At 33.4% G+C, this 25,615-nt stretch overlaps 1 protein-coding gene across 6 annotated transcripts in view; it reads left to right on the forward strand.

Annotated features, from left to right (window-relative positions):
* Positions 1-25,615, forward strand: part of LOC126925340 (cAMP-specific 3',5'-cyclic phosphodiesterase-like) — a 120,602-nt gene that overhangs the window by 71,209 nt on the left and 23,778 nt on the right. For all 6 annotated transcript variants that reach the window (XM_050740764.1, XM_050740765.1, XM_050740766.1 and 3 more), the window contains 3 exons: positions 1,239-1,340; positions 3,239-3,300; positions 5,475-5,587. In XM_050740764.1, the coding sequence (XP_050596721.1) occupies positions 1,239-1,340; positions 3,239-3,300; positions 5,475-5,587 (277 nt within the window). The remainder of the gene's footprint in view (positions 1-1,238; positions 1,341-3,238; positions 3,301-5,474; positions 5,588-25,615) is intronic.

Raw genomic sequence — 25,615 nt, forward strand, 5'->3', positions numbered from 1 at the left:
ATAATCGAATATTCCAACAATAATTGCGAAAGGAAGAGATTGTCAAGGTATCCTGTTTACGAGATTCCTGGATTGTAATCGAGCTTAGGCTCGATCAATTAATCCGTGAATATCGATGACGCTTTTAGCATTAGTGCTATGAAGCTTAAACGATCCACCGATGATTTGACCTGTGCCCTTCGAAGGGGTGTAATTTTCGCTGGGAAAAGCGTGAAGTAATTGACGCGCGTGTACGTGTTCGCGCGTAGGAAGGCGCGTGATTTAATTAATGGAAGTTCCGCGAGAGACCTGCCGCTTTGGAAATCGAGAACGCGGCGATGAACGATGGCGATGGTGTTTCGACGGGGACTGAAAATAGATTTTACCATCGTTAACGTGTGTATAATTAATTAGTCGCTACTCTTTTCTAACTTCCATACTGCAACAAAGTGTGATATAAACAAACCAGTAAATAAAAAATCAATGAAATCGTTCGTCCACAGCAATATTACGAAGCTTCGTTCGAATATTAAGAAAGTGTAATTTATTAGTTACGAATTAACAAATTACAAGAGACGATAGTATTCGTTTTATCTCTCGCGATCTCGTTTCGTAATTTTTGAAATTTCAGAAATTACAAGAAACATGTTCTTGTTCTTTTTATTCCATTTCTACTTAACATTGTACCAATTCTTAGTTTGATATAAAAATATACAACGATCGCATTCATGGGAAATAACACACTAAATGATATTTTCGTTGGATTTATTGAAATTCGTTGGTCGAAAGTCAATATTTTCGTTGAACTTTTTAAATTTCGTAAAAACAAAAAGATACAGAGTTGAAAGAGTAATTTGATAGCAACAAATAGTTCCTTTTCAGACAAAATTCCTATCAAGAACTATTTATCAAATTAGATATTCCGAAATATGCTATTAGAAACTACGATGATACAAAATATCGGTGTAATATAATTACGTTATACTAATAGAATAACGTAATTGATTTTATACGAATATCATGAAATATTTAAACGGTGAATTAAATTGCAAATGATGTAATAGGATTGGTGTACAGTTTGAAACCAGAAATACGCCACGCATGCATGAGTTTAGAGTGCAGCTTTTGGAAACAAGAAGCAATGCCGTTGAGTTCATTGCAAGCTGAACGTTAGCCATTAATCTTCCTTTCACTGTATACTAGGCTTCGGATATCGATGAAACGTAAAAAATTGATTTTATTTCTGTTTGATCTTACAGCCATGGCGAGGAATATATCGTCACACCTTTCGCGCAGATTCTCGCCTCCCTGCGATCCGTCAGGTACAACCTCCTGTTGCTCACGGATGCGTTCACGAACCGGTAAGTATTTTGTTTCATAAATAAAAAATACCACATTTCTTTCCTTTTATTTATTTAACGATAATGATAGCGACTACTTTACAATAAGTAAAGAAATATACATAGTACATAACATATCACGAACATGATATATCAAGATTGTAGTGCTTCGCCTTTTTCCGCGAGCGATTATTAATATTTGTATTTTTTCCCATTTTTCATTATTTTAAGTGTACTTCGCGTTTTTCTTGTATTTCATATTTTATATTTTCCCTGACAACAATAGAGACGATTTACTTTATACTTGCACTGTACAACAGAAAATTAGCCTGCATGAAAAATATAATTTTTTTCCAATTTTGAGTCGACCAACAGTATGACGTCGAGTCATTTCCGAAAATTTGTTCGCGCTTTGTTAACGAACAGTTATGCTTTGTTTGGTATTTCTCTGCAAGTTCAAAAGTACCGTATTTTTCACGATAATATTCAATCGTTAACAGAATTCTCTACAACGAACTGGTGGCAGGTGCAGATTTTTCTACAGTTACTATTCCTTTTCATATGAATTTTCACTATAGATATCGCTTATAGAGGAAATAGAAATAAATAATTTTCAGTCATTTGTCACTTACACTTTGTTATTTACGAGAAATGTCCATTTATCGTAGCATAAAGAAAGGTTTTGGGCAAACTTTTTCACGTTACCGTAACTCCGAATAACGTAAATGACATAAAACACGAAATAAGAAAAAGGTTTCCGTTTCCCTAGCGTGGTAAACCTTTAATCCTCGATGTTTTCTGAATTCACTTTGATTTCCGCTTTTCTTCTCAGCTCATTTTTTCTTCTTTGTCTTTACTTTTCTTCCCGATTTCGAGCATCCATCTTATCCCCTCGCCTTTTCTCCCCATAATCGCTTCTTCCTTTATATCTCTTTATTCCTCCCATATGTGCTGTCACGATTCTTCTTTACCTTCGCCTGATCTACATATAAATGGAAAAGTTATTGAAATAATAAAGATATTCGATGGAATAGAATATCTTCCGCGATATTCGTTTCAGCGATCGAAATTTATCGATAAATGGGAAAATGCGAACTGAAAAGTATAACAAGCTAATACGATAACAAATGTAATAGGAAATTCATATAAAGACAGGTGACGGATAATACGTACACGCGCACGTGTATCAATTGTCGGTATTAAATGTTAAAACTGAGTGACCCGGATTTAAAGGGAGAATAAATCAACGAAATCGTTGAAATTATAAAACAATAAGAATATCTGGATAGGAAAATTTCAGATAACGCGTGCACAGTATTGTGGAAAGGTCTTATTGTTGCATCACCTACGTTTGTTTGCCTCGTAATCGTCATGGAATAATTATATCTTCTCGAAACATCTAAAAAATCAGATTGCGAATTTTATCTTGGAATTTTGGACCATTCAATTTTATTCGATTGGACGTTGAACTTGGAATTTTTAATTCCACGGAATCATACAAGCATCGTGATAATTATACAGAATTACGATTAACGTAATTTGGTAGACCGAATTTTAGAATTAACGTGGACTTGTCAGAATTGATTTTATCGTTTATTCAAATTATAATCAACCGAATTGTATATAGAATTGTACAAATTTTAATGGACGATATATAATTTATGAAACAGAAAATTATGGTCGAAATATAAAATGTCATACATTTGGTTCATGAAATATTGGTGAATTCAATTTTCATACGTTTATCGATAAATTTCGATTAATTCCACGTACATTACGCAAAAATCGTATTGATTAAAACTTATTAAATTTCATATTTCGATAATATACGGTTCATAATTTGCACGTTATATTTCTATGTTCTTCTTGTTGTTGATGAAACTCGTTGTTAAAGATATTTTCTGGTACTTTGTCTACAGAATACGAAGGAACAGCGAGCAGGCGGGCAGCTCATCACAGCAACAAGGTCAAACGCTAGGGGGTAAGAATCATTTTGATATTCACCAAGAATCTTTCATCGACGTCAAAATCCCTAATTTTGTTTAACATTTTGTTTATGATGTTTGTTCTAAAAGCAATCAGCCGTAAGAGAATCGAAGCGTTTAGGAAACACTATCATGCAAAAAGACACAGATGGAGAAAAAGAAATTTCATTAAATATATTATATCGATGCTGGATAAAATATGAATGAAGAATATTTCGACTGTTTTAAACAACCGTCGTTTTACAGCTCAAATAAGATAATATTTTAAACAGAAAATACAATTCTGACGAATCAAATATTTTTATTTCAATAAAATCTGAAATTTAATTCAATTTAATTATAAATTTTCTAATCGTTTTTTAAAAAATACTTATTAAATAATTATTGAAATATTTTAACTCTGCGTTATAAATGGTATTTATAAAATATTATAAATACTTCTTGACAATGAAAATAGACTAAAAAGAAAATTAATGTCACAATGCACGAATCCGTAGTATTTGCAAACTAAATTTATCATCTTTTTAAGTACAGCTACTCGCATCGTTCAAAGTTTTCATCGCTTAGAATTTATTTAGCCTGGTATCTAACTTTTTCTAAGAACAAAATCCTATGGTTAACAACATAGAATGTTTAAAAATCAATTGTAACTAACTGGCCTGTACGAAGGCCCAATTACGCGTTACCTTTCATATTTCTAAAATTCATTCAGATCGAGCTCATTAAAATCCAAGTTTAATTATCCTTCCTGCCAGTGGAAATGGCTTTCGAGATAGAAAAGCAGAATCTTTCTCATGCGAAGAGTAAAATATTCACGTGACAACGCGACTATTCGATGAAATGACGTTTGTCTGCCTTAGAAAATGAGATTTCTCGAAATTGCTATTGAAGTCCGGCCCTCGCTCTATCTTTTACGTTTCAGCTGCGTTCGTCGTCTGACGTCAATTCACTTTTCCCTTTTGTTCTTCCGATTGATCTCTTCTACGCTTCATTTATGCAACCTTTCATCTTTAGAGAGGTTCGCACGTTTATTTCATCATCTACATACAACGTTTTCCACCCACATTGGATATTTCATAATTCCTGCACGAGTGTTTCGTGTCTTTTTGTTTCCACGATGCTCGTTTCATCTACTTCGCTTCGTTTCTGTCACGATGCCTGTGAAAAAGAAACAGGAATCTCATTGTCGTGCGATTCTTGGAACAAGAATTTTTCTGAGAAATTAGATTCGGCGATGAGAATGCTTTTGAGGGCGTTCTATTTATTTCTGTTTATCAGGAAACCGAGGCAGACAAAGATTTTCTATTTTATCCAGATTTTATTAAGATTTAGTGAAATTCTTTGTGTAGGAACATGAAAGACAATGGATTTATATTCGATATATTAATATTTTTCACGTGGAATATTTTTGCACAGAATATCCTTATATGGAATGTTGTCGTACGCAATATTCTTAAATTAACAGTATCTTTTTTATAAAATATTTTGATTTGCAATATTTTCATATAAAATTCCTTGTAAGAGGAATATTTTTCTATAGAATATTTCCATGTGGAATATTTCTGTATAAAATATTCTCTTAATATATTTTTGTCCAGAATATCTTTCAAGTGGTGTATTCTTGCATGAAATATTTTCTTAACGGCATACTTTTGCATACAGTATCTTCAAACAGAATATTGTTTCATAATTCCACACAATGGAATATTTTTATATGAATTCCGTGTTTATGAAACATTTTTCCATACGATACCTTTTTACACGAAGTTTTCAGAGAAACATTTTTAGAGAAATGCAAAATTAAACGAGAAACACATTCCAATTAAATTAAACGAAAAAAGAAAACCAAATAAAAGAAACATTGCTAAAAAAAAAAGAAAAATGAACTTCTATCAAATGAAAGAAATCAAAAAGTGTATCATTTCCCTGTAAAACAGCTACTATCTCTAACACGTCAAATTTGCTCCTCAAATCCAATCAACCAGACTCTCGTGCACTTCTTGTTCAACTGTATCCGAGGAAAAGTCCGTCGAGGTTTAAAGAAGCTCGTTTTCTCGCCTCTTCGCAAGCCGACGATTAACTTCACAGAAATCTTATCGTGTCGCAGGAAGCTCTCTGTCACTTCCTCCGTTCCTCTGTGGTACTAAAGTCTTTTTTTTTCTGGTTTCAGACGAGGAATACGCAAAAACAGCCGCAGATACGATGTACGAGCTAGACTGGTGCCTGAAGCAGCTGGAAACTATTCGGACGCATCAGTCCGTATCAGACATGGCCTCAACGAAGGTAAGACCCACTCACTTCCTTTCTTTCTCGCGTGGACACGCTCGATTTGCGGTGAATCGTCGCTGGATCGAGTTCACTGCACTCTAAGGAGGCTGTCACACTTTTGGTACAATTGTGAGCAAATGATTTGGCACTGCGATCGCCATTATTCGAATGGTTTCAAGCGCTTAGTGTGTTAGACACGTTGAGCTTGTTGTAATATTCGAATTTTTATTTTATCCGAATCACGCTCTTGTTTTAACAAATAAAATGAACATTTTTCATAAATATCTAGCAAAATATTCGGACGAAAAATTGTACGTATCGGTAATTCGTAAGATTACTTGGTTTTTTCTCTGAAAATTTAAGAAATGATGGAACTGATGATTTGATCATTGAGCATCGAGAGTAATTTTAGAGTGGGTCGAAGGTGATCAAAATGAAAAAAATGTTCGATTTAGAAACGTTAATTTCGTTTGATAAAAATAATTGAATCGCGTGGTTTCTGATTGCGAGGAATTTTATGACTGGAGATTTTCGTACAGGTTAACTAAACTAAATTTGATGGACGTTGTCTTTTGTTCAGTCATCTATAAATTAGGATTACTCTGCAAGATTCTGTGGAATTTTGCGAGATAGTTGATTTTTAGCTGGCTCTCCTCAAATACCTGAAACATTAATCAATGAAAATTCTTAGAAATTACTAAATTTCTAGAACCAGTAGACTAGTTTTAATTATCATTACTCTGAAGTTGGTGACACGTTTACAATTTACAATCAGATAAGGTTTCTCAGATTGTAATCAAAGTTGTTAATCAATTCCTTCTGAGTAACCGAAGATATTAACTAAGAAATTAACTCTTCTTTAGCCAGCTTGTTTTCCACATAATTTTATAAATTTAGCCACGGAAGTAAGGAAAGTTATCATCACTCAAAATACAAAAGACGTTTCAATAATATTTCGGTACTATCTTTGTCAAACTATACAGACAAAAACAATGTCTGATAAATCTTCTGCCACGATCTTTCGAATAATAGTTCTTCTAATCAATTTTTCATCCTGGTTACGGGAATTTTCAATTTCCTGTCCTTCGTAAAAAGTAAAATAACCACCAGACAACCAGATGACTCTTACTTCCTATTTCTTTTTTTCTATGTGCTTGAACACTCGAATCTTGGTTTCTCTGAAGCAGATGTTTTCACTTTAAATAAATCCAAAAACGAGTTCTGCTCATTCGATTTCGTTACAATTTACAATTTAATAGAAATCGAGTAAAATTATTTTTTATCAAAAAATCTACGCGTCTGTCATGCTAATGGAAGAATATGAGACGACAAACGTATCAATTTTTACGGAATTTTAAATGAAAGTCACAGCGAAAGAAAGTGGCAGGATAAAACGCGATATGAAAATGAGTAAAAAGATAGAAATCGTTTCGTAGGATAATAATCTGCATGCTCGAGGCGAGATAATCGAGATTTTATGATTCGCTGGAATTATGGCTGTTCTAATCTTCCTTCTTCGAACTCGACGATATAAAGCGAGCAGCATGTGAATAATCAAGTTTAATAGCACACTCGAGGTTTGCGAACCTATTTAATTTAGTGGAATGCTCCCTTCCGCGTAATTGAGATTTAAACGGGGGAGGAATCTCGCGTTTTCCGCGAAAACGTCAGTTTGATTATCGAATCATCTATTTCCAACAAAATATTTGCCTGCAATATAAATAATATAATATAATATATATATATTTCTTTCAATGAAATATTTTCTAAAATATCATCTAAAACACTGCGTAAAATATTATTTTATCCTAGAATAAGACTAAACTGATTGGTACTTTCCACATATTTTAAAGATCTAAAGAAATACTTACAGAATTTTAAATAATTTTTCTACAAAATATTAATAGCATTTAATTCGTCCAGAAGAGAAATATTAACTGGTACTAATATTCTATTTTACCATTCTGATTTACCATTCGATATCTTTAGTGATATTGCACAATCATCTTTCATCGGATCATAAAAACATTTACTTGTTTTTATAGTGCTAAAAAAATGGAAAGATTTGCAACGTAGGATACTGTGGACAAAAAGTGGGGAACTCATTGAATTTAATTTGTTGGGCATTTACGGTACACGTCGATGGAAAAAAACTGCTAGGAAATTCCGATCTTTCGATATAAAGTTGCGCAATTAATTACACCTCAAAGTCGACACGTTTTTCTTGTTAATTATGAGCTATTACCTGTCAATATGAGGCGCACCGATTCATATTATACCTCGTCGATGGAACGAAATCAGAATTCTAGCAGATTCTCGGTTATTCTTCGCCAATACACATAAACTCAATGAATTTGTCCTTTACACCAAAGAAAAATTTCACTTTCAATTTCTAACTTTCAAAAGATTTCTCAAGTGACACGTTCCATTCCAAACATCTTCAAACCTGTTCAAACGATTTTTATAACACGCTATTCTCGCCAATTTTCTATCGTTCAACATATTGGCTGGCAAACGAGGAAATCGACCTCGATCAAGTCGCTGAACACGGATGTCCTCACTTTCCTGACGAACCTGATTTATTGCCGCCCGCTTGCTCGGGATTCTTGGAAAGCGGAATTTTGACCGTGCAACCTCGACTTCCTTCCGTAGGAGCTTTCCTTGGGCTGCCACACCGAGGAAATTCTCGTAAATTCGCGCATCACGTACTCAGGTCAAGGTATACAGTCGGTCAAAAATATCGGGACACCTAACGTTTATTGCGAAACGGTGAAATTTCAGAATTTTACAGAATTTCGAACGCGGAACTTTCTAAGTCGTAGAGAAAAAAATCTTGCAATACGTAAGAAATTTTTACTTACCTAAAATTGTAAAAACATAAGAAAAGGAGAAACGGAATCTAAGAACAGATTTTATTTCTCGAAGGATTTCAATAGAACGAGTTGCAAGCGATTTTCTTCGCATGTGCCACTCAATCGTACGCCTAATTTCTCCGCGTTTATTGACACACGTATTCGAAAAGGACGTTTACGATTTGTTGTTACGGCCTCGAAGAAAATTCGTGGTAATTCGTTCACTCCTCTGCTCGATTTTCACCGATAATCACACAGTTCGATCCCCGGGAATTCATTGTCGCATAATCGCGCATCAGTTTCACGGTCACGGCGATTGACAAAGCGTGGATGACATTGATATGTCACTTACTAGGCCATGCTGAACGTGTCAGCGAATTTCGCAAATTTTTCAGCCATTTACGTATCAGTTTGTCGTACCCTTTGATTCCATTTTTATCTCCATCGCTCCAATTTGCCAGGAGTAGTTTAAACAGTTATTTGGATATTTAAACAAACTAGTTAATTGAGCACAAACGTACAGAAAGATATTGCTTTCGAAAGGGCTTGTTCGAGGTTCGATTTAGAGTTTGATGAAGTTCGAATTGGATGAATTTCGTGAATGGCAAACGCCATTCTTGAAAATACCAAATATTTTGTTTTCAGTCTCTGACTGAAAATATGAAAACTTGCACAGATAACGAGTTATAGTCGATTATGTAAGAATGATATTTTCGACTCGCCATTTTCCTTATCTTTGATATATAAACAATTTACCTACATATCTCTGAACGAGGTAACTAACAAATTCGAACAAACAAACCTATTTCTCTTTATTACGCCGTTATTCGAAAGCTGGCAGAGTTTAATATTTCAAGAGTAACTGAACGAGGTACACAAAACTTATTTCACTAAAATTCTATAGAACAACGTATTCCCTGTTGTGTACCATTTAGCGAACTATAGTAGACTCAACTAATTATGTAAACTGATCACGCTGGGTCTACACATCGTAATGAAACTAGGGAAATATCGTTGAAATAAAAAATACAAATTGGTAATATGTTTGCTGGCAAATAAAAATACAGGTGGGGAAAAAGGCAAAGATGTGAGTAAAGGTTCAAATAAAAACCCTCAATGGGTGTTTGATAGCTAACAAAATTGCAGAACAGGAAGAAATTAAATTAATATAAAACTTGGATGCATTTGTTAGCCACTGGAAATTCGGATAAGAGAAAAAATCGAAAATCTATTCCATAATCGATAAAAATTGGAACACGTAATAATTACAAAACAAAAAATTGAAAAAAAGCAAATGAACTGAAAATGCTCTTACGAGCTTTCGATGCCTCGAAAAATTCGACGAAAATCTAGAAAAATAGAGAAATACTCTTCACGTACAACGGATTGAAAGTTGATCAACTTTAAGAACTCTGCAACTCGTTTGATATCCAATAGAAACTCCAAACTGGACAGAAACTGAAGATATAAACGGTCGATGTGCACCGAATAGAAATCTCCAAAAACCCGAGGAATTGAAAACTTGTTTTTGCTAGCCAATAACTTAAAATTTTATTACCAGAAAAATATCTCCAGTACTTTTGATAAAAATGTGAAAACTGAACGAAAACAGAAAAATATAAACTTCCAATGGTCTACCGAACAATATATCCCAAAGATAGGAAAAATTTACAAATCGTTCGATATCCAGCAAAAGTGTGAAAACGAGAGAGAAAAGAAATAAAAACGGCACGAACGAGAATGCCTGCCAAGGAGCTGCAGTTTCTTATCTTATCGGCTTGAAAGTGCAGTCGCTTCATATAGACGTAGAATTCGAATGGTGGCAAGAGCGAACGAGTTTCTCGCGTGACTCAAGGGCCGCCCTTGTCTGTTTTGGGCTTTTTCTGCCGTAAAAAAAAAAAAAAAATCGATCGATCCGAATCAATTGACCTACATCGTGCCTCGTCATTATTAGGCAAAGCGCGAGCCGGCCAACATGCAGCCCGGTTTACATGTGCGTACGAGCTATGAATGTCGAGCAGGTGGCTGTCGTGTTTTATTTAGAAGCCTCTCATAGCCGTTCAACTCCACTTTTCCTTATATCTTCGGCTCACTGAAACTGAGTAGATTCTGTTTTGTACGAGCCAGTCAGCGTTGGATTTATTTCTATGGTTATGGCGTGTAGAATGTTGTGGAAGAGGTTATGTAGCGCGAATAATGCTAACGCGAGAGTAGATGGCGTTATAAACGGTAGTAGGTATTTCCGATGTTTCTTTTTTAAATTGAAATATCCATAGATGAGATCTTTTTTAAATAGTTGTAGAATTATTTTTAGGTATTTTTCATACTTGTGTAAACCGAATTCTTTCTTTTTCTTTAGATTTTCATTTTTTGTACTTTCGATGTCTGCTGAGACGGACTTTTGTCTTGTTTTTGAATATTTTCACAATTATTCTTACGTATTTCGAACACTTGTGTAGTTGGAATAAAAGTAAACAAGTCATTATATCGCAGCAATAAAAATAAATTAAAAATAAAAAGAAAATTAAAGCTAGTTTAATAATATATAGGCTAATTATTAAGATTGATCTGATAGTAACATATAGTAGCATTTCTTTCTTAATTTTCTACGAAAAAAATGTCCGATTTCTCCTCCATGGAGGTAGTAATGCTACATTTAATTATATAAAAACGATCGTAGTGTGATAAAAAAATCGCATATAAAATTGATTGATTATCTTCGATCCTATTAACGATTTTAATCACTGTCCATAAACATCTCGGTTATGATAAAAACTATTCATTATATAAATTATCTCTCCATCTTTGTTCGCAAATAGCATCGTTTAAAGTTACGCTTGAATAAACAACGATAAAAAAATATTTAACTTTTTCTTTCATAGAAATAATATCATAAAGAAACTACGTGCTTTTATACATTTATGAGAAACTTCAAAGTATAATAACACGCAAATGTACAGATATAAAAATGTTTGCAAAAATGTAGGAAGTATTCAAAGTATAATATTCGATGATACATATTTAACAAAACTTTGGTAATGTAATAATAATTCTCTCCATCCTTTTAATTCTTATTCATAAAGATATGAATTTGTATGTCAAAAGAAGATTATTCGCTGAAATTAAATGATTTCAGTGGTTGCATAATATGATTAATGAACACAACATTCCAGATACTCTTTTATTGACCTTTACTACTTGTTTGGATCCATTGGCTAAGTAACATAATACTTATACTACTTGAATATATATATATATATTTATCTTTAGTATTTGCAAAACAAATTGAACCATTCATACAGTAGAAAGCTTTCAATTATTTCGTAAATTATATATCGAAACTTCGAATCGTCTGACATTGAAATTCATTAATTAAATCTACTAAACTTTGTAATAACGTAGTATACAAATGGCGGAGGGTCGAGGAAATTTGGTGATTACAAAGAATCGCGGGAGCAAAGGTAATAAAGACTAAAAGGGCACGACGACAATGGCGCCACTTGGCTAGACGCCAATCTCGTAGATTTTCTGGCGAATTCGGCGAACACTCTCGTTTGTCTTGTCGAATTTATGCGGAGAATGGGTTCCAACTAATCCGTCTAACTGTTATTTGTTCTTCATCGAAGTTAGCAACATTTGTCACCGACTGAGATCGTTCCAGGCATCTTAATACGTTTCCGAAAATTATTCCACGTGAGACTTGTATTTCTCGATAAATATGCTAATAATAAAATACAGTTGAATAACTGAAATAACTGAACTGAATAAGTGGAAGTAAAGTTTGGAAATATAGAACAACGATTCAAGGAATAAATGATAAAAAAGTAAAGATCTTGTGTGAGATAAGACTTCGTCAATTTAGCCAAATTGAAGTAGTTCCGTGACCGATTATGACATTGTTATGTAACACCATTTGGTCATGGATCAGTTGTACGATTACGAGAATCTAATCAGTCTGGCCTTGTTGCTGACGTCTGTATTAATTTCCCAATTAAACGTGCTATATAATATTTTAATCGAAGTTTTTGAAGATCGAGTTATCATGGTGCCGACACAAATTACAGTGAGATTTACATAAATTATGTAAATACAGTTATCTCGTTTCTCGATATAATTAAATTTCCATGAAAAAATAATATCCCTAAAATTGAAATTACATTTATTTTTCTTTAACACCAATATATTAATGGAACCTCGATATTTCGAATATTTATAAAACAAATTTATTTCCCTATCGGTGACAAATTTTTAATCAAAATTTGTTTCGTGAATATTCTAGAAATATATTACAAAAATTTTCCACACAATTTCTCTCCATTTTTCTCTACCACTGTCTCTGAGATTAACTTAGAGAAAAAGAGTGGAAATGGGGAAAAAAAAATCAATTTTCTTTACCCTCCAGACGAAGGCTTTGCTTCCAAGGCCATCACGCTTTAATACGTTTCTTCGTGTAGGGTTGTACACTGTCTGTGCTATGTTTCCCCTTAAATCACGCTCGTATTGATTACACAATGCCTTTTTTAAGCTGCTCTGATGAGCAGCTGGTCATGAAACAATGACACGAATCGATAAATACGGATAGTATTTAATAAAAATACGCGAAGCTTTATGTAAGCAACCAGCCTCAGTAGCCACGTCACAAGCCACTGCTATTTCACCCCTGTGCGGATGACATGGTCGCCTTTCACGAGGTTCGATCAGACCTCGACAACCTCGTAACACGTGACGTAGTACGCTATGTATTTAATATTATGATCGATGCACTTCGATTGGAATAATTGGGGATGAATAACGAAGGAGGTTGTGACTTTTTGCACCACTTTCGGACCTTTTAATTTTTAATTAAATTTTCATTTCTTAGTCTTTTAATTCTTCAATCTTGAACCTTATAATTTTTATTGCATCATTTTAAATTTTCTAAATCCTTAGTCTTTGTATTTTTTAATTATATTATCAATTCCTCGTATCCTTGATTTTTACGTTCTTTCACTCTACTACCGCTTAATTTTCATTTTTCGATATTTCACTTTTGAACTAAATAGTTGTGAAATAGAGGCTATTGATTTGCAATTTGTTTACCGCCGTTCAAATTATTAATTAATTTATTAGCGTCCATTATGATAAATTATGCATTTATTCTATATTAACTGAACCGTATCTCGTGGTTATTTTTATCTTCTCGTATTTTATACTGAAATTTTGTAAAACTATTACTGAAAAGTGTTAAAATTATCGAAAAATGTAAAAATGTATGTATTTAGGCGTAGCTGTAACAGTATTCCTTTTCCTTAACCTACTTACAAGACTTCGATTTTTAATAAATCATTCTTCCTCCCATAACCTTACGAATTGTTTCTCACAATTTTCAGAAACGTGATGTTAAGATCTCGAAACTCACCGAACGTAAAATTCGTGTCTTCCGTGTTACTCAATTTGAACTACGCCTCATGAATTTCTGAACGCTTGAATTCCTAGAATTTGACTCCGCGTTCCGGGAAATTACGTCGGAATTGTCCTAATGTATTTCCAGTTTCCTGGAAAGCAATTTAAGATGACTATAAACCAGGCAACGTTTGTTTAATCTTTTCCCCTAGTTTGTTGAAAGTGCCCGGTTGCACAGAACATACCGCTATATTTTTCTTTCACATACATAAAACGTAGATATGCGTCGCAAAACGCAACTTCGTAACTGTCGTGATTTCCTGATTCGTTGACGCTATGTCGTCACAGAAATATTGCATAAATAGCTGCATTATAGGCAATCGTGGCTGACTATTATCTTTGGAATATTATCTTTGGAATTTTTATTCTAATAGCTTTATTGTAGTTGGATGATGAAAAGGTGAGCTTCTTTAGTCATTAATGACTGCATTCTTGAGTTAGCAAAGATTATTATTCGCGGTTATTTATACAGTTGGTTAGTGTTACAACTATTTATTTGGTTGCCATTAAACTTCTCAGGATTGAATTTATTAAAGTCAGACAATGATAAATGCAAGTAATTTACTCTTTGTAAGATTATTTATTTAAAATCTGAAAACTTTGTTTCAAGGGAAAATCTAAAAATAAATGACTAATAACAGTGTGTAAATGAGGATATTCGAAACAATAACGATATTAATTCATGATCTAATTACTACTTGAACATGCGCAGAAATTAATTAAATGGTGCAGCTAACAACGGAATATATGAATGAAATTAAAGGATTACAGGATAATTAGCGAAAATTAAATGGACAATGAATTTCGCGACCGAAATTGTGGGGAACAGTTACATTGTTACAATCTGTTCCACTGAAATATTAAATCAAACAGCGTCAGCCATTTAGAAATTCCATCTTTTAATATACTTTGTTGTTTTAGAAATAGTTTGACATTGATTTCAGCATTTTTCATGAATTTATTTAACATTTCACGATGAAAAATTACCTTCGAAAAATGTTTAATTAAATGAGACATTAAATTATGGAATATAAAGTTTGAACTAATCCTGTTCAAATGCCTGGGAGAACTTCTGAATTCTTTTTTATGGAACTAATTATTCCACGCCTGAAATTTAGCTTGGCAAAGGTATTAATTATTCATGAAGAATTAATAAGATTTCTACAAAGGAAGACTTTGATGATATTGAATCGAATATGGGAAACTGTTTTAAGTTATTTACATAAATCGATATTCCTTTCCCATGGATAAATAGTCGGAGAAATATTTATTTTTAGAAATATATATCCTTCAAACGACCATGCATAAGATACTTTATTTAGGTCGCATTTATTTGCCTTATTTAAGAAGAATTTACGTATCTTTAAATAGAATGTTTTCTTAATTTTTAGAAAATTGAGTGCTTCATCGGAATTTTAAAATTCTGTAAACTTTCGATATTCATAATTTTTGTATATAATTTCTAGATTAGTTAAATCCATATCAAATTGCAAATTCTGACCATCTATTTTCTTCGTTAATGTAGTAAACGTTACCTAACAATAATTTCTGATGTACGAAAAGATTATTAATATTCGAAATGGATTTATAACCAAAATTTGCCAGTCAGATATATATTCTCGGATTTAACTTAAACAAACGTTCTTTTCTCGTTGCACGATGTATGTGATTGCTTTCCAGAATCTTTTCTTTTTTCTCGTTCTTTTTCGTTCCCGATTCGATTTCCGTGCACGTGTCAGATTGTTTTGGGCGATCAAAAAAAAAAAAAAAAAAAGAAATAATAATAATAAATAAAAGAAAAATGAGGAATGTGAACTTCATGGAAACACTCGATGAATACGTCGGTTCGTCGAAAACATTATTTTCTTCTGCTACACCGGATGTGTCTGTTGGATAATCATCGATCTCAAACGGCATCCTCTCGCGAGCTGAGTTCTTGAAAAAAGCTCCGACTAATTTAAAAATCTCGTATTTTTAAATCTTTATTGAACATGCGAAAAGTGGAAAAGCTATAAATCGAGATAATAAAAATGAAAATAAAATTGGAAATTTTTCAAATAGAAAAATTTATCGCCCGCTTGATTACAATAAAAAGAGGTCAGAAAAATAAATTCTTAGAATTTCGATATTAGAAAATATCTATTAAATAATGCCTGTGTATAGAATTTATACAAAATAATTTATTCGGATAAAATTATCGTATCTATGCGTTACATCATTTGTATCACGAAACAAAATAATTTCATCCGCGTTTCAATGAATCTGTATAAATATCCTCGAACCGATTCCTCAAAAGACGACCACAATTACCCCTTCCACTCCTCTTTGACGCTGGCCATTAAGTCTTCCAACCCTTGTTTTGCTAGCTGACCGCGAATTCTCCGTAGTATGATGCGTAGCTTTCAACTGACATTCTAATGTGTGAAACTAAAGAAATATAAATGTTTCAATATTTTAAAATACCAACGAAATAAAATAATTTCACGCGCGTTTCAATGAATCCGTATAAAAATTCTCGAGTCGATTCCTCAAGAGACGATCACGATCACCCTTGTAGCAGCTGTATATACAGCTGTATATACTTGGAAAAAACTTAATTGGAAACGAACGATTATTCGTATTATTCGAATAATTCTCCAATCGCTATTTGAATAAATATAGAAAATAGCTTGTTACGGATAACAAATAATAATTATACCGCAGATAAGACATTCGACCGATATGAATTCATTTCGATAATTGTGAAATAAATATTTACTCGAAACAATTTGAACAATGCTTAAGTCTGGAACAGAGACAGCAACAAAATAGACTCTCTGCATCATCGTCATCGTTATTATCATCCTACTCGCATTCAGATTTCACAAGTGTCTTGTTCGTCAGTTTTCTAGACGATAATAAAATTAGTTGATAATATTAAGACTCGAAGCTAATAAAGAAACTGATCAAATAACTTACCTTCAACGTTATACAAGCAAGCACTCTTTGTACATGAGTATAAAATCTCGTGACCGAGAAAGGCCACAATTAATGACGTATTATTGAAACAATCGCGTTCTCATAAATGGCAATCTCGCGCTGACGTTGTTGTTCGTTTCAAGTATGTAATTCTATTCTTCCACGGTGTTGCAGCACTTCTTGGTAAAGATATTATGGTGTCTCGTATTAAGCGCATGTCTCATATTAAGTGTCGTTGCTTCATTGATTAAATTCCATTCAACATTGCAATAACAATGATTTCTAATATCTCAGTAACAATCGAACCATTAAAATTCTTCAAATTCCATCCAACTCCGAAATGACAAAATGTCCATTACAAGCATCGATTAATCCAGTTTAAAGCGAAAAGAAGAAAACGGGAAATACCATTTGTCCGAAATACGATTTGACGATCTGGGTAATTGCCTTGAAATATCAAAAAATCCATTCAAATAGAAAGTTGGAGAAGTTTCCATCGTAAACTTCGATTAACTTGTTTTCAAATGAGAAATTTATCGTGTTTATGGCATCCAGGAGAGAATGCTTCGATCGACCATAGGCGGATTTCGAGACGACTAGATAAGAACAATAGCAAATACACACACCGTGACGTAAAAGTTGTTTGACGTACGCGAACGTTTGCTTTTAGATAGGTTAATCGACAAAACAAATTACCTGCGATTATGGCAACGAACATGGCTTAAGTCTTAAGCGTATGAAAAACAAAGTTCTACATTGTATACTTGCTCTAATTTGTCTTTAATAGGTAACTCATAGAATACGGGCTTTTATGCAAATTAATTTTTTATAGACACAACGGCTAAGATAAAATCTAAACAGAAATTACGTGTAACATACGCAATACATGCATAAAAAGTATCTATAAATGTTCCAATACTTTCGTGAGCTTGTGAATTTAATAATAATAAAAAAAGGCAACTAAAAGAGCACTTTCGATAACATGGAACTGATTATTGAATTTTAAAATTACTTGTCAAGATTTTGGTCTTTGTGGTCTTTGGTCTTGTGGTCTTTGGTTATTGACACATACGATATTTATTGTTTTGTTTGTATAATTTATCTACAAAATGTAGATAAATACGATTATACGAAATGCAATGAATTTTTATATGTTCTTGCGATATATATAGCTTGACGATGATTGATTATGTTTGGGTGACTACAATGGAAAATTATCATTGACAATTCTGACCAATATCTATTTCTGGAATATTCGTTTATAAATAAACATTATTTGGAGGAAACGAAGAAGATAAAAAGACGAATTAATATGAATTAAGGAATTATGAAGATATAAATTAACACGACAATGTACGAAATCATATAGAATTGTTGACATCTAAAATTGCGAATATTAAGAATCGCGAAGCCTCCGGATGTTATTCTAATTAATTATTCTATTCTAAGTATTCTAATTATTCGTATATTTAATTAATGTGGTATTTGAAATTCTGCAGAAATCCAAGCGTGGAAAATTCTTTTATTCATTCGTCGATCTCTGTAGAAGATAAAAATATTTTTGTTTCAATTGAATTAATTGATTTCATTAATTTCATTAATTTTTAATTCCACAAGGCAGGACACAAGAGAATCTTTTGTAGACTCAGCCATTTCTGCTCGAGATAGATATAATGAAGAATTATAAACATAACTCGTAGTGCAAAAATTTGCTTCGTCTAGTCATTTTTTTTTCTTTTTTCTAAAGATAAAGGAAACAAAGGCATAGCGGAAATTAATCTTGAAGATAATCCATTTACTCTGCTCTAGATAAAAGTAATTAAGTAAAGAACGTGTTGTACCTTTATATAATCATCTTTTTTTGATTAGAAATTCTACAAACGTAAAAATTCCTTTGTCTGATTATTCTCAAGCTAAAACGAAAAAGATATAATGGAAATTAATCCTGATGAGTATGAACGAGCATCTTGCTCTCGCTTCTAGCCACAAATACGAGTGAAAAATATATGTATGTGCATATTTTTCATCAAAAGGAACCATTATCTATTTAAAGAAAGAAAAGAATATTTATCACTTTCATTAAACGATTTTATTTCAAAAATATTTCCCTGTACATAACGAAACATCGCAATAAAGACTCGCCTTAAATTGGGAAATATATTTCGAACGTTAATTAATCTACCACAGAATATCTTGCTTTATTAGCAAGGAAGCCTAATATTGTTCTCGTTACTCGTGTTACACTGTTTCATCAATTAACTATATTTAATTAACATAGTAATTGGAGTACCGCATGCGTCGCTAATTGGAGTGTATAAGCTTACTTCGATATAATTCCTGGACGATAACTAATTAGCCATTTCTTTCGGATAATTGATTTTCAATTGCATCGAACCGTAATACCACAGAAGGCCGGCGTCAGAAGCTGATTTTCAGTCGTACGATGTTCTATTTTTGCTTGAATGATGTTTCTTTGAAAACAAAGAATATCCGATTTATCTTGGAAATCTTTTTCAATCATTGCAATTGAACAGAACAAAGGTTTCTCAATAAAATTACGATCGGTGATACTTTTATCGAAAATCATATTGTTAGTTTTCTCGTATCGTTATTAAAATATACAGGGTGTTTCGGATTTCATTCGACATACTGTACCAGCATGTTTATGAGACCATTTTGAGCAAAGAATGTCATATACATCGGTCGATTCGTCTTTGTTTTCGAGATATGAGAGAGAAAGTGGTATAAACCATAGGTAATCAGTTGCGTTCAATCTACTTAGCTTTTAACGACGATCATTTATTTTAAACTATTTTTCATACTGATTTATATTAGTTCTCTGCGAAAGATAACGACGATCGTTTATTTTAAGCCATTTTTTACATCGATTTATACTGGTTCAGTGTAAAAGATCAGCGTGAAAGAAATGGACGACCAAAGGAAAATGAGATCTGCGCAAAGTTTAGAGTAACTTATGCTTGTTAAATTGAATTTTAACTGGTAATTTTAATTACCAATAGAAAGTCCAATAAACGTAAGTGTGCATTGAACGACAAGCATTTTGGAAACTGGCGCCGTTGCAAATTATTGCCATCGAAATGCTGAACAACTTCTGTTCGAGTTTGATATTAGTTAGTAATTTAAGCCGAAAGTTATACTATTCGTAGTGATGAAACATAAACTTGAAAGCCGGAAATCTAATCCAAAGCAAAACATATTTTCCTCGTCGATAACTACTATGTGCTATCGAAATAGAATTTCTCCCACCGATAACTGTTACGAGCTACCGAAATAAGTTTCCCTTATCGATAATGGTTATCAAGAATGAAAAAAGATTTCTCGTTCGCCTATAGTTATCACTTGTCACTAAAAAAAATTTTTAAGCGAGAAAATACTTGTTATTCCACAACTCTTTCCATTTTGATCGCGACAGTTACGTTCCGACTGAAAATAAAAGTCTAACTTCTAGAAACTGAAATCGCTCTCGATCAAAGAAACTAAATCTTCGTGGCGATCGAAAATATATAATTACGCAACGTGAGAATAATATACAACAGGTTGACAAGCGTCTTTATCCGATAACGCATTCGCGAAACGCAATAAGTCATTGTATAAAACGTACGTTAAAAAGAAAATGAAAGAAAGCGGATAATATTGACATCATCGATTAGTCTATTAATCGGTTGGACATGCTCCAGATGAAATTTCGTATCTCGTGACACTCGCCTCGTTAATGCTCCGTGTAACTCGCGTCAACAATAATTTTTTCAACGCTCGTCCACTTCGTGGATGTTCAGAAGAAATTTGCATCTTATATCTTGCTCGTTTGCCATCTTGTCTCGTTGATTCATTGATCCTTCGCGTGTTGTTGTTATGGAAGACTACTGCGCCTTATTTTCATATTTCGTTTTACAATTTGTCTGACGTACATCGTCTCATCGCCGATTGTTTAGTAGGAAATGAATTTAGTTATTGGAATTATACACTGGAATTGATAGAATTATTATTCCAGGGCTAGAACGATTAGAATGTTAAAAATCGAGTTCAAATTATTGGTGTTATCGGGGTTAAGAATAATTTTTTTGAAAAATTAGAAATCGAATTGGAATTTCTTCGGCGTATATCCTAAAATGGTTCGTATGTCCGAAATTGTAAAATCAAAGAACGTAGTAATCGAAATACCGAACATACAAGATCAACTTTCACGAATCTTTAGAAACAATCAAAAATCTGAATCGTCAACATCGAGTGGCAGCATGGCCTTCGTCTGAATCTTCTACAATCAGTCTGCAAGCATAATGAACATTGTGCAGACGCGGAGAACCGTGACAGAGAAAACAAGCGATTCGATAGTCGATAACAAAGCAAAGAACCGCGTCTCTCGCCGCTTATCTGCTGCAAGAAGAAACGAAAGTTATTTCCGGCCTCGACCCTCGTGCATCCAACATTGATACATAATTTGTCGTTTCCGAACCTTCGTTTCTTTTCTCGTTTCTCTTCTTACCGCGTGTTCGATCGAACGTACATACCAGGTGTCCCGTTTTCATCCATCCACGAAAATATCTCCTAAATTGTACGTCGTTCGAAGAAAATTGTTTCAGAGGTGATCTTGAAATCTCGAAGGCACGTCCACTTAAATAAGATTTCTGTCCATTGGAAGACGTTTGCCCCGAGACGAAATAAGTTTCGTTCGAAAAAGTGTTTCGAATAGTATAATTACGATTAGATATAGAATTAATCCAAGCAGCGATCGTAAGAAGCAACTGGACGTCATGCGAGATAAAAGGAGTACAAAAATAAATAAATATAGTTTGGGAGATATTATGTATTACGTCAGAAAACAGTGAAATGTACAGTGTAATGTAGGGGATATTTGCCTGGATCGATTAAAACGGGACTCCCTGCGTGTTCTATTATTTGTTTGGCAAAAATCTAAGGGTGGTCATGGCGGCGCCCCAAATTATTGAAATAGCGTCATCGTCGGAAGAGTATTTAGTTTTGTTTCTTTGATCTTTAATTCTTCTCTTTCTTTTTTGTCAAGATTCGAGATCGTTTGATTTCCTGTAATAGTAGCGCAATTTTGGGATTTTTCAGAAGCGTATATATTTATCTAATTCTTCAGGACTCAAGCGATTCTTAGTTTTCATGAATAAATCACTGTCAAGCGTAATTGCTGCGACGCTTGCTGTCTTGTTCGTCCTTTGAAATTTTGCTATCGAACCGCACAAGTTCAAAAATACACTGATTGCCTCAGCAGCATTACTCGGAACTTTAGTAAGATAATTGAATCGTGGCGCTATGTGCGTCAATGGCAGCGAACGCGCTAATAAAAATTTAGGACAATTTAAAGCTGTCGATATTTTTTAACAACATTAAAGGTATAACATATATTAGAGGCTCTGTAATTGAATCAGAATTGTAAACACGACGAAAATATTATATTTACTCCTTTCGATCTTATCGAAGGTATTGGATTTTTGAAATTGTATTTGCCGAGGGAATTACTGTCAATTATTGTTTATGCAGAAGGAGAAAGTAAAAGACGTTCCTTGAAAATTGCTACGTGAAATAATAAAACGGTGTTGATGTTCAGAGTTGTAATTAAACAGATGCAAATAGTACAGACGTCTACGAATACCGAGCAAGAATCATCGTACATTTACGCACGTGGCCTTTCCAAAGGCCATCAATGCCACTTAGGCAGACGAAAGAAAACTCGTGATTTGAAATAATAATCGTACTCGCGATTTAATAGCAAAATGAATGTTATTTTTCACGCGGTTAATCGCCGCAGGGAATTGAAGTTCTTCGAGAGCCTTGTAGCGAAACACGTAAGTTTATTTGGGGTGTCTGAGGACGAGCGAGAAGACCGGAAGTGGACCACTGCTGGCGTCAGTACGCCATTGACGCCTCTTCCCTTTTATTGGCTCCTTACTTTCGCATTTCGCTGCTTCGATCAAATTTCCTACCATCTCATTGCGTCAAATGCAATCCATGTTTTATTCATTTCTTTCTTTAATATAACGAGGAATTAATTTTTCTAATTAATTTTCATAAGGGGAATACCGCGAATAAAATTAAGATTTTCTTCTGCAGTTGAAAATATCGATGTAAATTCGGTCTGTTCGGTTCTTCTTTTATCTTATCGGCTGTTAAATTAAAATTCTTCCGAATTTTGTCAATTTTATATCTCCTTTGGACGCAGAACGACGAGTCGACGAATTTACAAATTAGTCGCGCGAAATATACGCGCGAGAAACGTACGAACAAAAAGATTGCCATCGTATTATTAAATGCACAGGAAACGAAAAGTGGCGACGTAATTAATTTTGATACGCAGAGAACGTACGACGCAACTCGTTTCGACAAACATATCCTGAAATGAAGCAGTTTAATTAATTTCCATAGAGGAATATTTTTCTCAATTTTTCATTATACGTGGAAATGTTGACGCAATTAAAATATATTTAAAATACGAAATATATAGTTAAAATAAGTTTGAGAATTCTACTGAAATATACAAAATGAAACAGAACATTTGTAACTCTTGTCGGGATATAAAATTGTTTTAAAAAATAGGTATCTCCGTGGACGTGAATTTTATCGAAAATTGAAAGTTCAGTTGAAAATGAAGACGTGATTTAATCGTCGTTCCCATTTACCAGCATGCAGACGATATGATTCAAGCGGAACGAACGAGAAATAATTGGGAGGAAAATTATCTGTCTGTCCGTTAGATTGTGGCGGTTCGCATTTAGAGATATCGCCTACTGTACTTGTAGTATGCGTGCGCAATGTCACGTACACCCATGGTTCAACCCTAACTGTTGGTTTTACATACGAAGACGAGAAATCGTCATCTGCCTTTCACTCGTAACTTTTACAAATTGAAGCGTGTTTCTACGATATACAATTTCTAATGATATTTCTTATCTTTACAACGTAATTGATCATTTATGAAACAATATAAATGTACGATATAGGAATATTATTAAAATTAATATAGTTGAAAAGAATCAACCCTGTTCTTAATAAGAATATTTCAAATTTTTCATCTGCCTTACTTTGAAAAAAGTTACACCTTTTACCGTTTGCATTTCTAACTGTACGAAAAAGAACATGTTATGTTAAAAATATCATTTCCGATAGAAATAAAAATATTATCAGCACTCTGAGAGAACCAGAAACAGACTCATCTTGATAACTTGTTTCTCGATTGCTCGCTTCCTAATCAGGAAAGAAGAAACACACCCACGAATTTACGAGTGTCACAAAACGATAAATTGATCGAATTTGGTGGTTCAAAATAGGCGATCCTTTTCGCCGAAATCTCCGGTTGACTCACCTCGAATTAGCAGCGCAGTGGACAAACAAATTTGACTGTTTGTGGATCTTAGGAAGATTCGTAGCGATGATATCAGTGGCCAGGAAAAGTGGTCACCCGGTTTACGGAATCGCTATCGCTTCGCTCGAATTCGAATATAAATTTCGCTGCCTGAGTCAACGTTCGAACGTGCTTTTTTCGTTGAGAAAACTACGCGAGAAAAAAGAAAGACAGTGAGTTGTAACGTAAAACGCCTGAGTAGAGAACAATCGGATTCGAGCGAAGAAGAGGTCATAGTCCATTTCGAATCGAAATTCGATTTCACATTAAAGTTATAAATGTTCATTTCTAGTTAAAAGAATATCATGCTAAATATCGTAGGTATAAGAAAAGATATTTTCCATAAAAATGTCATTTTTTATTTTAAAGAATCATAAGAGGAATTTTCTGATTTGTGTATAATACTAATCGTGTTTTGTTACAAAGAATACAGTGCAAATTATTACATGTAACTTGTGGATAACTTTATTAATTAACAAGTACAAACTCTACTCTTAGAAGAATTTGTTTTTATATAGAAATATAGATATATCACTGTACTGTACACGCTAGGACAGATAGGTACTAATTAATAGAAAAAAGTCAATCTATATTTTAAAAAATAATAATAGAAACATAATATAGTAATTAAGAGACCGATATAAGAATATAGTATAACGTAAGAAATTAGAAATAAGAATCTAACAATCTGCTAGTAATATGTTATGCACCTAAAATACAAATAAATTTATTATCATTATTATTAAATACAATTGCATTGACTCTACATTCATTTGTATAGGAATTTTCGTAAAATTCCATTTTTATGAAATATAGAAAAAAAGAGGGTATTTCGGTGGAGTATATTTACGATAGCAATTGTTTGAACGCGTTGAATTCCCAATAAAAAGGATGTTTCGAGGTATCCGTATTTCCAAAAAATGTTACAGTGCATTGGTCAGATATGATATGATTTAACGGGATTCCCTTAAATCCAATTATAAGCACACAGATTCTCTTATGCTGAGAACAATAGCCGAAAATATGCACAAGAGAAGCGTTTGCCTCATCTTTACTATTATTATCCGTTCTTCGAGCTATTACTAATATTAGACGTGAGGACGCTGTCGTTGAAAATCGAGTGCTTCTTGGTAGGTTTAAAAAGACATTTGCCAAGATATTGGGTCACATGAGTTCCTGTCATGTGATTTTTGATCGCGAGAATAAAACGACAGAGAATAATAAGTTGTCAAACTTTATTATCGTTAGATGCTTTGGGAAGAAGAATCACAATTTTATTATCTTCTACTTGCATTCTATCTAGCGTCATTATTTTTGCGACAAAAGTAACGAGAAGTTATTTTTTCTAATTTGTGAAAATTGTCGTTGTCATTGAAATTATGTAAATATTGGAAAATTGAATATCGT

This window comes from Bombus affinis, chromosome 16 (genome assembly GCF_024516045.1).
Source record: "Bombus affinis isolate iyBomAffi1 chromosome 16, iyBomAffi1.2, whole genome shotgun sequence".
In the NCBI taxonomy this organism is placed as follows: Eukaryota; Metazoa; Arthropoda; class Insecta; order Hymenoptera; family Apidae; genus Bombus; species Bombus affinis.